The following is a 14,630-nucleotide window of genomic DNA, read 5'->3' as shown; positions in this document are numbered from 1 at the left end:
GTAATTAAATTGATAACTTAATTTTACTTTATAAATAAACATATTTTTATTTTTCAAACATTTTAAAGGATTTTTTTTTGTTTTATTTGTTGGTGTTGAAGACTTTCTAAACGTTGACGTTTGATGCTGATTGGTTAGGATATCTGTTAAACTCACCAGCGATTGGTTAAATATCTTAACAACATTTAAAAATCTGCCAATAGCGCCAATAGCACTAAAGTGACTAAAGTGCATTGTACGAAGGTTGGTCGGATACACGCTACAGAACCAATACAGAACAAAAACGATCTTTATATTTTTGACAACTTCGAACAAATCCGAGTTTCAAACCTAAAAATCCGTCGGTTTTGTTTATTCTCCTTTGGAATTATAAAAATTTCGAAAATTCTCCACATGAATCAGTTTAAAGTTAAAGTGATAATTCAAAATCTAATGAACAGTATCTTATTAAACGTTGAGTGAATAAAATTCGATGTATATATGAGAAATTTTCTGTATTTCAATCGTGTGTAATTCGTACTGAAAAGGGCTTTCTACTAGCCCTATCACGTATCCAATTTACTTATGGACTGCTTATTTGTAACTGTACTGTACTTATTGAGCATATGTGATCAGCATACATGCGTGGTCAGTGCAGAAATAGTGAAATTGTAACGAAACCCGTAACATGGGTGACAGTGAGGCTGGGCCTTCGCAGGGCTCTAGCGGAAGCCAAAGTGTCGTGATACCGGAGTCCCCGGGAAGCCCTAACATATTGGATCCAGACTCGCCGGGCAGCCCACAGGTACTGTACCAATAATCCTTAATTATATATCCACCCCCCCAACCCCTTGTCACAAAATGGATGCCTTTTCCCTCTTGTGAAAATACAATTCCTATAGAACTACAAAATGAAGCATCCCTGTAACTAGGTAGGCTGTATATCTAAAATCCTGAGTCAATTGTATTTCCATTTATTTTGATACCAAACATAATTTATTTATTTATTTACTTTTAGGTAGATTAACAACCAAATAGTACAGTAAATAAAATCACTAGTATCTATATGATAATTACAAATCTCCACCTATAGGTTTCAATATAGTTAATCTATAAAGTAGTTGTTAGATTAGAACACCCTGTATAAGCCCTGTATACTGTCATTTAACAAGTAAATATGACTTACCACATACCAATCAACAATTAATGCTTTACTCATGATGTGTGAATAATTTATTGATAAGGCGACAAATTGTTTAAAAGAGTTTTCATTACTAATTTAAGAGCCGCTCTCTTGTTTGTGTCAAAGGCCAATTCTTTGATTTCCTTATAAGACACGACATTCACCTTCTCTTTAATCTGTTCCATGTAAGCTCTTCTTGGTCTTCCCCTTCCTCTCTTCCTTTGTAGCTTCCCTTCATGATGTTTTTAATAAATTCTTCGTGTCTTATTAAGTTTTCAATCATCTTGTCTCCTCTATCCTCAATTACTCTCAATAATTGCCTCTTTTCCCTGACTCTTACTAGCACTTCCTCATTAGCAACACTTTCTGTCTAACTTATTTTAAAATTTCATAAAAATATTAATTAAAACATAATCCTGACAACTTATATACATACCAAATTATAAAATGTTACCAAATGCTTAGTGGAACAACCCTTTTTAAGACTACTGGTTGCCATAAACCATAAAATTGCAGTTGCCATAACCCCCTCACAAACTGCCTCCCATCCGAATGTCCGCAAAAAGCTCATACCCCACGATGTCAAGAGACGTGCCGAGCGATGAAAAGCCTCAAAGTGGTGCACTACCCTCTCCTTAGCCGTCTCCCCGCGATGTAGATGAGTTCTAAACAAAAAACTGTTTGTCTTAAACAGCAATGTTCCTACTTTGAGAATATTCCCGGCAGTAGAAAGGTGCAAAACTTATGTAAAAATGACTTTTTGGCAAATAAGATGATGATGAAGAAGCAGCCAATGTCCTTACTATTAAAGAGTTTTTACAACAGGAACACTCCCACTTTGGATACATTAAATAAAAAATTGCTTTTACAAAAATAATTAACAAAACTAAATAGTCTTAAAACTCTCAAATTCTAAATGTTAAACATAACAAACAACAAACAAATATTATTAGTTAAGTGAATTGTACTAACAAATAAATGGATCTGTGTTGTCTTTAATAAATAATTATTATTATAATGAGGAGCTCGGTGGCGCAGCGGTAAACGCGCTCGGTCTGCGATTGTTGAAGTTAAGCAACTTTCGCAAAGGCCGGTCATAGGATGGGTGACCACAAAAAAAAAGTTTTCATCTCGAGCTCCTCCGTGCTTCGGAAGGCACGTTAAGCCGTTGGTCCCGGCTGCATTAGCGGTTGTTAATAACCATCAATCCGCACTGGGCCCGCGTGATGGTTTAAGGCCCGAACTCCCTATCCATCCATAGGGAAGGCCCGTGCCCCAGCAGTGGGGACGTTAATGGGCTGATGATGATGATAATAATTCTATAGTTAAACATGTAGGTACTTCCAAGCGTCTTCAAATAAGTTTTTACCCGAGAAATGCATTTTCAGAGGTATGTGACCTAACCTATATTGGGCTGGTTGTCCATTCGCGGGCTGGAAGGTCAGACAGGCAGTCGCGCCTGTAAAAAACCGGATCTGTTGAATCTTCAGGTTAGATAAGCAGACCCTGTGAAAAACGGGATAATGCTTGGGGGATGACGTAGCCAATTATAGTATAGTTGAGATTTGCTTCATTACTAACTTTCCCTTTAAAGGTTGAAGTATGGGAAGGGCCAGACACGCCGGAGGCGGTCGACGCTGCCGACTCGGACACCGACACCCAGGCAGGCGGGCCCCCTAGCGTCGACGACCCCCCTCGAGACCCCAGCGACGACATCACCTCGGACTCAGTGTCCACAGTAAACTACGACACCGAAAGCAGAGACACCGACAGGTACCGACAGGCATAGAATAATTCTACGTATAGGACGGTCTCCGTGGTCTAGTGGTTAGAGCGTCAGGCTCATGATCCGGAGGTCCGGGTTCGATTCCCGATGGGCACATTCCCGAAATCACTTTGTGAGACTGTTCTTTGTTTGGTAAGGACTTTTCAGGCTTGAATCACCTGATTGTCCGAAAAAGTAAGATGATTCCGTGCTTCAGAGGGCACGTTAAGCCGTTGGTCCCGGCTATTAGCCGTAAAATCACCTCCACCATCGCATTGGAGCAGCGTGGTAGAGTATGCTCCATACCCCCTCCGGTTGATTGAGGGGAGGCCTGTGCCCAGCAGTGGAACGTATATAGGCTGTTTATGATGATGATAGGACGGTAACTCCCCGCTCCGCACCAATACAAATCGAGCGCCGACCTCAACCTCTCTGGGTCTTACTTTAGGCACGGTATTTTTCGTTGAGAAATGGGAAATAACAAATTGCGTGGTGTAATGCGTATGAATCATGCCAGCTTCCTGTGTCCAGGTACGACCGCCCCAGCAGGACTGTCAGCAGGAACACAGACACGGACACTGACACTGACCAGAACACTGACAACGACAGGAGCGAACCCACCAGCAGGAGTGAAGAGAGCAACGCACCAAACGTACCTGGAGCCTCTTCCAATGAGGAATCAAATAGTGTAGGGTCCATACCAGAAGTCCAAAGCCAAGTGAGGAAACACAACCAATGCGACTACGAACCGCCAGCCAAGGTCAGGAAGCTGAGTCAAAAGTCAAACGACGACTTAGACGGCGAAACCTGCCCGATCTGCTTGGACTCCTGGGGCAACTCTGGAGAACATAGACTAGTTGCTTTGAAGTGCGGTCACCTGTTCGGCAGCCAGTGCGTCGAGAGGTGGCTCCGAGCGCAAACTGTGAAAGACCGATCCTGTCCCACTTGCAAAACAAAGACGGCAATGAAGGATATCCGCCCTATATACGCGAGGAAACTCGTCGCGGCCGATACGTCACAGATCACGACTCTCCAGAAACAAATGGACGCGTTACAAGCTGAGAAGAGCAGAGTGGAACTGGAACTGCAGAAGACGAGGATAGCCCACCGCGCATGCGTCATGCAGCTCGAAGTCTTACGCAGCACGCTCATGAAGGCACAAGTACCAAAAGAACATCAGATAAGAAAGTCATGGAGGTTTGCTTTGGAGAAGAACTTGGAAATATTCAAAGACGGTGGCTGTCGCGTCCTGACGTACAATTGTAGAACTTACGAGCTCTACGTGTCGCAGAAGAGCATGAACTATTTGTTCCCCGGATACGGGATTAGGAAAGTCAGTTGCGTAGACTATAAGCTGGGCCAATTCGTGCATTTGCACCCGAAACCGATTAGGGACATAACATACTCCCAGCCGAGAGACTTGCTACTGAGTGTGGGCTTGGACAGCTCGGCGAGGATAGTTGAGCGAGGGATTCTGAGTGTCACGGTGCAAGCTGGCGTCCCTCTGTGGTCTTGCTCGTGGGACTACCTTCGAAGCAACGAGTTCTACGTGGGCGGGATCGGTGGCGTCATCCATCAGTACGACGTGCGCAACCCCAGCACTTACATCCAAAGACTGCAGGCCCCCGGGGACATGTCTCCAGTAGTCTCCCTCTGTTCAACAGAGTATGGCCTTTTGTCCTGCCAGTTGAACTCGTGCTGGCTTTGGATAGCGAACATGAGGCAGTGGGAGCCGAGAGCGCTGCCCATAGAAGGGCCTTTCATGTCCCTCTGTTACGACAACGAGTCCCACAGGGCCCTGGTCTCGTGCCGAGCCGGTGCCAACGGCGAGAGGTCTCGCCTCGCCCTCTGCAAGCTACGAGCGAGTGTTCCCACGGGAGACATTGTCGTTGACGCGGAACAAAACTTCGCTGGCTCGGCGAGGACTTCCCTGATGTCTCGAGCGAGCTTCGTCAGGGCCCCCGGCGCGTCCTGGATAGCTGCACATTCCGAAAGCGACTCAACCCTATATCTCCATGGTCTGGACGGCGCGAGGACTATCACCCTGCCCGCTTCAGAAACGGCGTTGGATGTCGCCTCTGTTCAACTAAATGGGGACACGCTAGTGGCGGGGCTGTCCGAGTCCCGCCTCAGGGTGTACAAAGCAGTGCCGACCAGCTCCTGATGTTGTCAGTTTAGGTTACTTGAAGATCTCTTCGTGTAATCTAAACTCTGGTGTTTAAAGACTGAAGTGACGGTTTGAAGTGAATAAACTATGACGTGAGGTGAAGGTTTCTCAGTGTAGTGTCAAATCGTTGTTGTGGTAGTTTCAGTTGATCCTCGTATGTTCTATTGGTGATGTGGCGTCTGTGTAGATAGGTTATACAAAACTAATTTGCCGTTCCCACAATCACAGTCACATCAATATACGTCTTAACGCGCTTACGGGGCGTATAATAGAAGCTACTACACTGTTGTTGGGAGTTAATTCTTCCACAGAGTGACATTTACCCGTTTTTCTACTTTTAACATTGGCGAAATCAATGTTGTGTTACCATACTACTTAAATCCACCCACGACTCACCTAGCGTCCTGTTAGCCCGACGTGATAGCCGTATCGCCGTCTAGGCTGCGTTTCCATTGACGCGGAGCTGAGCGGAGATGTGCAGGAATCGACCAATCACCGTGAGGGAGAGAGTGACAGAGCGTCTCTCTCGAACGCTGTGATTGGTCAAATCCGCACATCACCGCTCTTCTCCGCCCATCTCCGCGTCAGTGAAAACCCGGCCTAGTGGTCGAGCCAACTGTGTTTGTGAAACTGCGTTAAAGATGAATTAATAACTCATTGGTGCAAGTCCGGTCTACTGCTGGCCATAGACCGTTTTGTAATACTTGGACTGAAATCCAAGTATGCAGTGGAGCAGCAGTGGAGAATGCTCCACATTCCCTCCGGTGTTTAAGGGGAGGCCTGCGTCCAGCGGTGGCACATACATAGGCTGTTTATGTTACGTTTTTCTGTGTCAAATTGGTGGTTACACTTACAATGAGGGATTTTCCAATCGGCGTTTCCCAAAAACACGATAGATGGCGTTGTTAAGTTTCTTCGTTTAAACTTCTAATTTCGTGCATAACTGACATATGCATCGTTAATCTTTGTTTTTGGGTATAAATGACGGCCCTTTTTATTACACCAAGGTACAATTACATCTTCCACCCATTATTATTCTGATTAAAATAAAGAGAAGCAATTTAGGTAGCAACATCATTCTATACATGTGATCCAAATAGCAAGCAACAATTAGTTTCATATATGCTTCTGCCATTACATTACATTTTTGAATAATTATGTACCCCAGCAATGAGGAAATAGGTAATTATCACGTTAAAAGTGAACAACGCCATCTATCGTGTGTTTTGGGAACGTCGATTGGAAAGTCCCTTATTGCGTATGTTCCGAATTTGTACAAAAATGAAATTGTAATGAATGTGTTGTGTATGGCGTGACACCAGCTCTTCTAACAAGCGTAACGTGATAAAATAATCGATCGAGTCGATATACATTTTGTCGAAATCTACAAGTTTGTCATTTTCCCCAACATGCATGTCACGCTTGATTAAATTACCGTCACGATAAACGTTTATCACGTCGAGAAACCGGTGTAGCCATTTTGTAAAAAAATGTGTTTAGCAAAACGCTATCTAATTTTATTTTAAGTTATACCTGTCATTTTCTCATCCGTTGAAAAAGAAAGGGACGGGTAATCGACAGGCATAAAATTTATGGAATAAACGTTAATTCTAAGCAGAAATCTAAAACAACCGTCTAAAAATTTTACATCGGCCAATAACCAGAATTAAGTTGAGAGCACACGTCAAACGGTTTGCATACCAGCGAGATATTTTTTTGATTCGGTCGGGTTATTCATTCATTTACTCATTCTTCCGAAAATTAAGAGCTGTCAGTCATCGGTCCATTTCCTTTTCGGTGGATAAGAAAATGACAGGTGTAACTTAAAGTAAGGAGGTGTCTGCAGGAATCGGGGCCATTATATCGTCAAAATCGATAAAATGACCGTGATAAAATTTTATCACGATGCGCTTGTTAGTCTTGCTGGAAAATGTTTGTTATTTTTTTTGTTGCCATATTGTTATTTTTGTGTGCGAGGGAGTATCTGATGCCCAAAATGTTTTCTTTTTACGGTGTTCAATGAATTCTGGTCAACTTAACACACGTCAATGAAAGCTTTATCACAATCGGTTAAGTAATTTTTCGTTGAAGCGACGAAAATGTGTAATATTTATAATCGTAGACATCTTATGAAAATATTTGCTAAATAATGTATAAAATTTTTGCTCTATGTCCATTTTGTAAGTTTCAATTAGAAAAGAAAATAAATAGCTTAAGAGGCCACGTCAAAGCAAAAATAAAGTATAAAAAAGCAATATTGCTATTGGACATTTGTTTGCATTCCGCACTTAAGTTTATATGCGCAAATGTCAAATTGCGATATTGCTTTTTTAGATGAATTGTTTCAATGTGGCCTTCTTAACCCCCTGATCAGTAATGGATTCAACCGTAATTAATTGTCTATGATTAATCAATTTAACGGATGTCAACACAATCTGTTTCAATTTAACTGATATCTTGAATAAATGTTGCCAACTTATTTATTTTGTTCTACCTTCCAATGGGGGACTTTTCAGGCTACGCACCGCGCGTTCTTACGCCCTGTCTTTGTTTTACCTACGACCAAAAATGAAACTGCAAACAAAAGCGCTTCTAAATGTGCCGTCAAGGACTCCACGGAAAGTAACCCAGAAACGACACGGTACCAGAACATTCGATGTCAATTTGTCTAACAATAGGCCACCCCCGTCGGCACCGAGCGTGATAATGTCAGCGCCGTTCCGACCTCACCTGACACAATGCTACGCCCAACACTGAACCGAAAATTAAGTTATTATAATTACAGAAAAGACCTTTTAACCTCGTAAGACCCGGTTTTTCAGACACAAATTTGAATTTTGATAGGATTTTTTTGTCCGTCTGTCTGTCTGTCTGTCAAGGCTGTCAAGACCGCTTTTCACAGGAACATAGTTGAAATTAACATATAGATAATACTTATTTATGTCTACCTTCTAATTTCATGCATAATGATAGATATATAGATAGATAGATAGAATCTTTATTTAATGAATGATTAGATTATTAATGATTGTGAATGATTAAAGCCAGAGTGAACAGGCACCTTCTGGGCGAGCTCCATTGTAGGCCTCGTCAATGCCTTCGGGCAAGTCTGGGGCCACCAGGGTAAGCATTTGAACATGACATATAGTAAAGAATGAAATGATAATAAAAATAATAATGTAATGATGACGTCAAAGTATTATTTTTTATTCAATCAATAAATGAGACTATAAATATGGCTTGTTTATGTATGTTATGTTGTTTATGTGTGTTAACAGCCTCTGTGGTCTAGTGGTTAGAGCGTTAGGCTCACGATCTGGAGGTCCGGGTTCGATTCCCGATGGGGACATTGTCGAAATCACTTTGTGAGACTGTCCTTTGTTTGGTAAGGACTTTTCAGGCTTGAATCACCTGATTGTCCGAAAAAGTAAGATGATTCCGTGCTTCGGAGGGCACGTTAAGCCGTTGGTCCCGGCTATTAGCCGTAAAAACACCTCCACCAACCCGCATTCTAGCAGCGTGGTGGAGTATGCTCCGTACCCCCTCCGGTTGATTGAGGGGAGGCCTGTGCCCAGCAGTAGGACGTATATAGGCAGTTTATGTATGTATGTTACATACATACCACCATACATACTTAATTGATATCAACTCAGAATCATGGTCTGAATCATCCCTCAGTATTCGTTACGGTGTCACTAACACCCTGTATGAGACCACGGAATTGGAAGTTTTTTTTGAATTTCATTCTTTTTACGTGTGTTGGTTTTTAAAATAAATAATACATTTTAGTTTATAAAAAAAAATGTATTCACTGACAATTTTATACAATTGATTACAAAGCGAGATTTAGCATAAACAGATTCACACAATACATGGTGTTAGTGACACCGTATCGAATAGGAATTTTCTGGATTTTCTAGAATTTTCCGTCAAGTCAAAGTGGAAAATTACTGATAAGTCTTAACTCAAGACTCTTGAGCTGAATCATCTCTCAAAGTCGACCATCCAGTAATTTTCCACTTTAACTTGACTTTAAATTCCCCTTGATAGTAATCAGATCGAATTTTCCGTCGGAATTTTACTCGGAATTATGGTCTAATCATCCCTCACAGTATTCGATACGGTGTTACTAACACCCTGTACAATAAAGTTAACCATTCATAATAATATTAGCACCATTCACTCATGTAGTGTAAACTGGTACAAACCAGTTTCTACCATAAATTATAATTTTACAAGTTTTAAATGGCAATACTGACTGAATCAGGGATTCTGATTGGATCTTACAATCAAGGCTTCCAATGTTGCCATAATAACTTGTAAATTACTAAAATGGCGTCTGCCAAATAAATGCAATTAAAAGTAGAATGTTAAATGATGTAATGGATTGATTATCGCTTGCCAGCAAGCTTGTCTTTATGTGATGTATCACAAAATTCAGTGCTAAAAGATATGGTAAAATTATGACTCGACTGGTGCGTTTTTTTGACAGACAAATATAATTTTATTTTAGTTGCAGCTCAAGTCATGCCGACGTTCTCTTTTGGCAAGTGTCAAAAAGACAAGATTGACATTGCCCTGGTGAGCACCGCCTCCATACATTCTCCATTTATAACAACTGTCAAAAATGACATGAATGGTTGAGGTGATAGTTTTAACTTTTAAGTCCCATGCAACAGGGTCCTATGGAAACAACGTGATGTCAATTATATACAGGGTGTTAGTGACATCGTAACGAATACTGAGGGGGATGCTTCAGACCATGATTCTGAGTTAATATCAAGTGGAATTTTCCGTCGCAAAATTCATGTTTTTTTTGTGTTTTTATATTATTTTCTGTTCCATACTTTTGCGACAGAAAATTCCACTTGATATCGACTCAGAATCATGGTCTGAATCAACCCTCAAAGTTTTCGTTACGATGACACTAACACCCTGTATCATCCAAACGTGAATTCAAACTCGTAAAGTCGGAATTCAGTGTTTTATAGTCCGAGCCGGAATTTGAACCCGTGACACTTCGATGTGAGTCACGCGTTCTCTGAACAGGCCTATGACGGATTCGAAACTAAAATATTTTTTTTAGTCTGACAGAAACAGCACCCCTTTACTATTACAAACGTGTTCATTCTTCATTAACCTATTGCATCCTCAACGCATCACCAATTCACCACAATCAGTCGGACAGGTCCAAGTCCGAGTCGGAGTCGTCCTGTCTACCCCGGATGGTCTTCTTGGCTTGAACCACCATGCGCTTTTTGGGACCTTCGCTGGGCGGCACCAGCAGGTCGCCGGAGTACTCTATTGCTTCTGATCTGTGGGTGAAGACAAATGTTTTGAAGACATTGTAGCATAGAATAAAATATAATACCTACTACATATAGAACCGTAATTTGGATCACATTATATATAGAATTATAAAAATTATGTAAAAATGTTGCTACCTATATTGCTTCTCTTTATTTTGATCAGAATATCACATCATTGATACCCAAAAACAAAGATAAAAGATGCACACATATGCTGGCTGCAGCTGAAAATCAGCGTCATAGTCTTGCTACAGCTAAGCCGTGACATTTGCTGAGCTGAAGCCGTTTCGGCACTATGTATAATTTTTTTTTTGTTAATTAGTGTTAAGTATGCCGAATAAATATTTTCTTTCTTTCTTTCTGTAATCCATGAAATTAGAAGGTTATACGAAGGAAAATCTTTACAGCGCGCAGCGCCATCTGTATTGTGTGAGAACCTAGTCTGGAAAGTCGGCGCAAACTGCATACATGTGGTGTTTGTGTAAAAAATAAACTTTTCTAAGGAGTGTCTGGGGTGTGGTGTTACCTGGCTATCCTCCACTCCAGCATGTCGGTGGAGAAGTCGTCCCGGTTGCCGAGGTCGGTGAACCCGACGATGAAGTCCCGCGTCTTGTTGTCCTTCACGCACGCTATAGTGGGGATCACGCGGATCTTGAGGCGACCTGCGGGGGGAGACGCGTATGAGTGGGTGGCACGTGCGGGTTGAGGGGGGAGGGGTCTTTGTTAACTGGGCAAAGCACTGCGTTTGATTTCACTGATTTTTCTATAAAGCTGCCGAAGGCTTTTCCATTGTTTATAACCTATTTGTCTTTATGTTCTGTTTCTGCTTCTTCTTCTTATCGTGTGGGTTGTGAGGTGGAATACCAGCCTCATCAACCCTGGTGCAGTTATTATTGAGCCGCCACAAGCCCCTGACATGGTTCATGTAACAATTACTCACTTACATCAGTATATACTAACCGGGACTAACGGCTGAACGTGCCTTCCGAACCACGGATCATCTTACTTTTTTGGACAATCAGGTGACCAGACTGTAATGTCCTAACCAAACTACGGATCACAAAATGATTTTTGTGATATCTCCCCACCCGAGGCCTTCGGATCGTGAGCCTAACGCTCAACCACTGGATCACAGAGGCCGTTTCTGCTTACAATACATTATTATACAAATGGTCTAAAAAAGAAACGAGATATTTTCGATAAGTGCGTTAGTCAGGCTGAAGGGACTAGATGAAAGAAAGAACTTACTCCGCTGGGAGTAGCTTGCTCAATATCATATAAAGCCAACTCATCTGCTTGTAGTCAGAGATTGATCGCAAAATCATCATCATAAGCCCATTAACGTCCCCACTGCTGGGGCACGGGCCTTCCCTATGGATGGATAGGGAGATCGGGCCTAATGCACCCGGGACCAACGGCTTAACGTGCCTTCCGAAGCACGGAGGAGCTCGAGATGATTTTTTTTTTGTGGTCACCCATCCTATGACCGGCCTTTGCGAAAGTTGCTTAACTTCAACAATCGCAGACCGAGCGCGTTTACCGCTGCGCCACCGAGCTTCTCTATCGCAAGATACAATCACATAAATAATGGGTCACATACGCCGCGCATGGCTACGCAAGTTCATACTACAATGCCCGTCTCACCTGTAAGGAACGGCGCGCGCTCCGCGTCCAGCTTGACGAACCGTGTCTCCACATGTTTCTTGGCCAACATCCTGAGGTGCATGTCCACGATCTTGCAGCGCGGGGAGTCGTTCTTGTAGAAGTGGCACACCACGTTCACACTCTTGTTGCACACCGTGAAGAACTCCTTCTCACCGTCAATCTCTGTGTATTCACCGTGGCCCTGGAAGATGTTCAAATTCAAATTCAAAATATCTTTATTCAGTAGGTAACATAGTTACACTTTGAATTGTCAATTTTTACATAACGAACGTCTCATCCGCCCAAAACTACTGCAGCTGGTGTTGGTGTTCGAACCCCTTAGAACGGGTTATTTCCAATGGATCATGTGAGTTGTTGACAGTTGCATCAGATCACACAAAAGTTTCCATCTGATCACATAATTCCATTAAACTAAAAATATGTGACGGTTGTGTGTGACGATTCCTTTTTCTCATTCAATCGCGTGATCAGTTGCAACTATTTCTTTAAATTAAAGATGTATTTGAGATCTCGATCCTAGGATCAGGGGATTCGAGATCCTGGGATCCGGGTATCGAGATCCCGAAATCCGGGGATAGAGATCCCAGAATCCGGGGAATCGTGATGCCGGGATCCAAGGATTCGAGATCCGGAAATCGATATCTCTACAAACAACGCAACTTTTTCAGGGCTGGAATCTATACCATTACACCAAGCCCCAAAGGTTAGGTATGACGGTATGATTTTGAGGCCCCGCCCCCCGCGGTAAGATTTTCATTGCGTCATTTTTGAGCCACTAAAATGCTAATATACTCACATAGCATGCGAGTCAATCAGACTAACATATGTATGGAATCAATCAATTTTTTTCTAATATGGTTATGTCTTACATTGGCCAGCCACTCCTGCTTCTGTTTGGCGCGTTGCTTCATCTCGTTGAGGCGTTGCTGCCGGATCGCTTCCAGGTCTCCGCTGTCCAGAGTATCAAGCCTGGAATGCAACACATTAACATTGCTTGAATATGTTTCACAACGTTACAGATTCTGATGTGGTAGTAGTTTTACAGCTAGTTACATAATATGTAATTTAAGTTTTTGACATTCAAAAAGCACTAACTTTGTAAGCCAATTTTGAAAAATAAATATATATTTTTTTTTTAAGCTGGTCCCGATTTCGAATCCCGGTGGGGACATATCACAAAAATCATTTTGTGATCCCTAGTTTGGTTAGGATAGTACAGGCTGTTCACCCTATTATCTATCTACTTACTAATGTAAGTTAGGAAATTAAAAAAATACCGCTCAAGTTCCTGGTCGAGCTTCTTCTCCACAGTCTGTGCCACTTGTTGGATCACTTGCTCCATGATACTGAGTGTACTCTACTGACTCCTGAAATATGCATGCGAGTTGAGATAAGCATACTTGACAATTATAATATAGAATAGAAACACACTTTCACTAATATACACTACTACTACACACTACTATACACTACTTAATATACACTTTATTTCACACACATGCACAAAAATAGTGTCTGGATTTTTTTTTATTATTTATTATTATTAAGCCTTAAGTAACACTAGTATAAATGCAATGTCCTGCAAAATTGCATAAGCAATTTGTCTGCAGGATCAGTCTCACTCACATGGTTAAATTAGGATCGAAGCAAATGGAATGCCATAGTCTCTGCTTACCTCAGTGGGAGATAGGTGTGAGTTAATTATGTGTGTCTGTGTACATTCACAACACATTTAGAGGAAAACTGATTCTACGCTTCTTCTATTTATTTATTCTTTTATTTTATTTATTTTTTTTTTACTACCTGATCATTGTATAGTAGTTTTAATAAAAAAACTTGATAGTAAATTGTTATGTTACACAACTTATGTTGTTGCATTATTTTATCCTCAGATAAAAGTAAACTTACTAATTTAATTTAAGTTTTTCAATGCTTAATTTTTTGATAATTAATTAATTACGAAAATAAATATTGCTCCATCCCACACATTATAAACGTGAAAGGATGTGTGGGTGGCAAGGATATGTTGAACTTGTATAAGCAATAACTCAAAGCGGATATTTTTAAAAGATTTCTCGCATAAAGATGACAGTGAAAGGCTAACATTTTAATTTCGATAAACATTAATCTTAAGAATTCCAATTAAATCCTTGTATTAGTAATAATTTGTATTGATAAATGGTACTTTATGAGAAATTAACATGAATTTGCTGCTCTGATGACCTCATTCGACAGCGGTAGACGCACATGACTATTGATCAAACAATTCCAGTAAAACTCACCGTGGTATTCACAGAATATTCACTCCAATCGGTGAACAACTTGACAAATAATAAATTGATGGCTTTTAAACAACAATTTCACACGTTAAACAATTATAAACTTAATTTTTGTCGTAAACACGCAAGGTTTTGTTTACTTCACCAAAATTGACAGTTAAATGACAGATTAGTCACCACCATATCCGGAATCACCGGAACTTGGTGCGCTTTTTGCGCATGAAAACCAGAAAAATGTGGTAGAAAATTAAGAAAATGGTAGTTTTTCTTGACGCTGGCAATA

The 14,630-nt window shown here is 41.2% G+C and overlaps 2 protein-coding genes across 2 annotated transcripts; one reads left to right on the top strand and one right to left on the bottom strand.

The window, feature by feature from the left end:
- Positions 1-329: 329 nt before the first annotated feature.
- On the top strand, positions 330-7,573 carry LOC126379434 (E3 ubiquitin-protein ligase RFWD3-like). The gene is made up of 3 exons (XM_050028190.1): positions 330-784; positions 2,757-2,935; positions 3,459-7,573. Exons 1-3 carry the CDS (start codon positions 668-670, stop codon positions 5,089-5,091), a joined length of 1,929 nt encoding a protein of 642 aa, XP_049884147.1. The 5' UTR covers positions 330-667; the 3' UTR covers positions 5,092-7,573.
- Positions 7,574-8,889: 1,316 nt separating this feature from the next.
- LOC126379598 (thioredoxin domain-containing protein 9) lies at positions 8,890-14,508 on the bottom strand. Its single transcript, XM_050028414.1, has 6 exons — positions 14,351-14,508; positions 13,346-13,435; positions 12,938-13,037; positions 12,048-12,249; positions 10,930-11,065; positions 8,890-10,409 (listed from the first exon to the last, which is right to left on the bottom strand). Exons 2-6 carry the CDS (start codon positions 13,408-13,410, stop codon positions 10,271-10,273), a joined length of 642 nt encoding a protein of 213 aa, XP_049884371.1. The 5' UTR covers positions 13,411-13,435; positions 14,351-14,508; the 3' UTR covers positions 8,890-10,270.
- Positions 14,509-14,630: the final 122 nt, after the last annotated feature.

The sequence above is a fragment of the Pectinophora gossypiella genome, chromosome 29 (assembly GCF_024362695.1).
Source record: "Pectinophora gossypiella chromosome 29, ilPecGoss1.1, whole genome shotgun sequence".
NCBI lineage: Eukaryota > Metazoa > Arthropoda > Insecta > Lepidoptera > Gelechiidae > Pectinophora > Pectinophora gossypiella.
The sequence above is the reverse complement of the archived record's forward strand: the minus strand, read 5'-3'. Positions and strand labels throughout refer to the sequence as shown.

Coding starts and splice junctions, on each gene's coding strand:
- LOC126379598 (XM_050028414.1), bottom strand. CDS start 13,410: ATGGAGCAAGTGATCCAACAAGTGGCACAGACTGTGGAGAAGAAGCTC. Junction 13,038..13,345: donor CTCGACCAGGAACTTGAGCG/GTATTTTTTTAA, acceptor GTTGCATTCCAG/GCTTGATACTCTGGACAGCG. Junction 10,410..10,929: donor CTGGAGTGGAGGATAGCCAG/GTAACACCACAC, acceptor CTTCACCCACAG/ATCAGAAGCAATAGAGTACT.
- LOC126379434 (XM_050028190.1), top strand. CDS start 668: ATGGGTGACAGTGAGGCTGGGCCTTCGCAGGGCTCTAGCGGAAGCCAA. Junction 785..2,756: donor ACTCGCCGGGCAGCCCACAG/GTACTGTACCAA, acceptor TTCCCTTTAAAG/GTTGAAGTATGGGAAGGGCC. Junction 2,936..3,458: donor GAAAGCAGAGACACCGACAG/GTACCGACAGGC, acceptor TCCTGTGTCCAG/GTACGACCGCCCCAGCAGGA.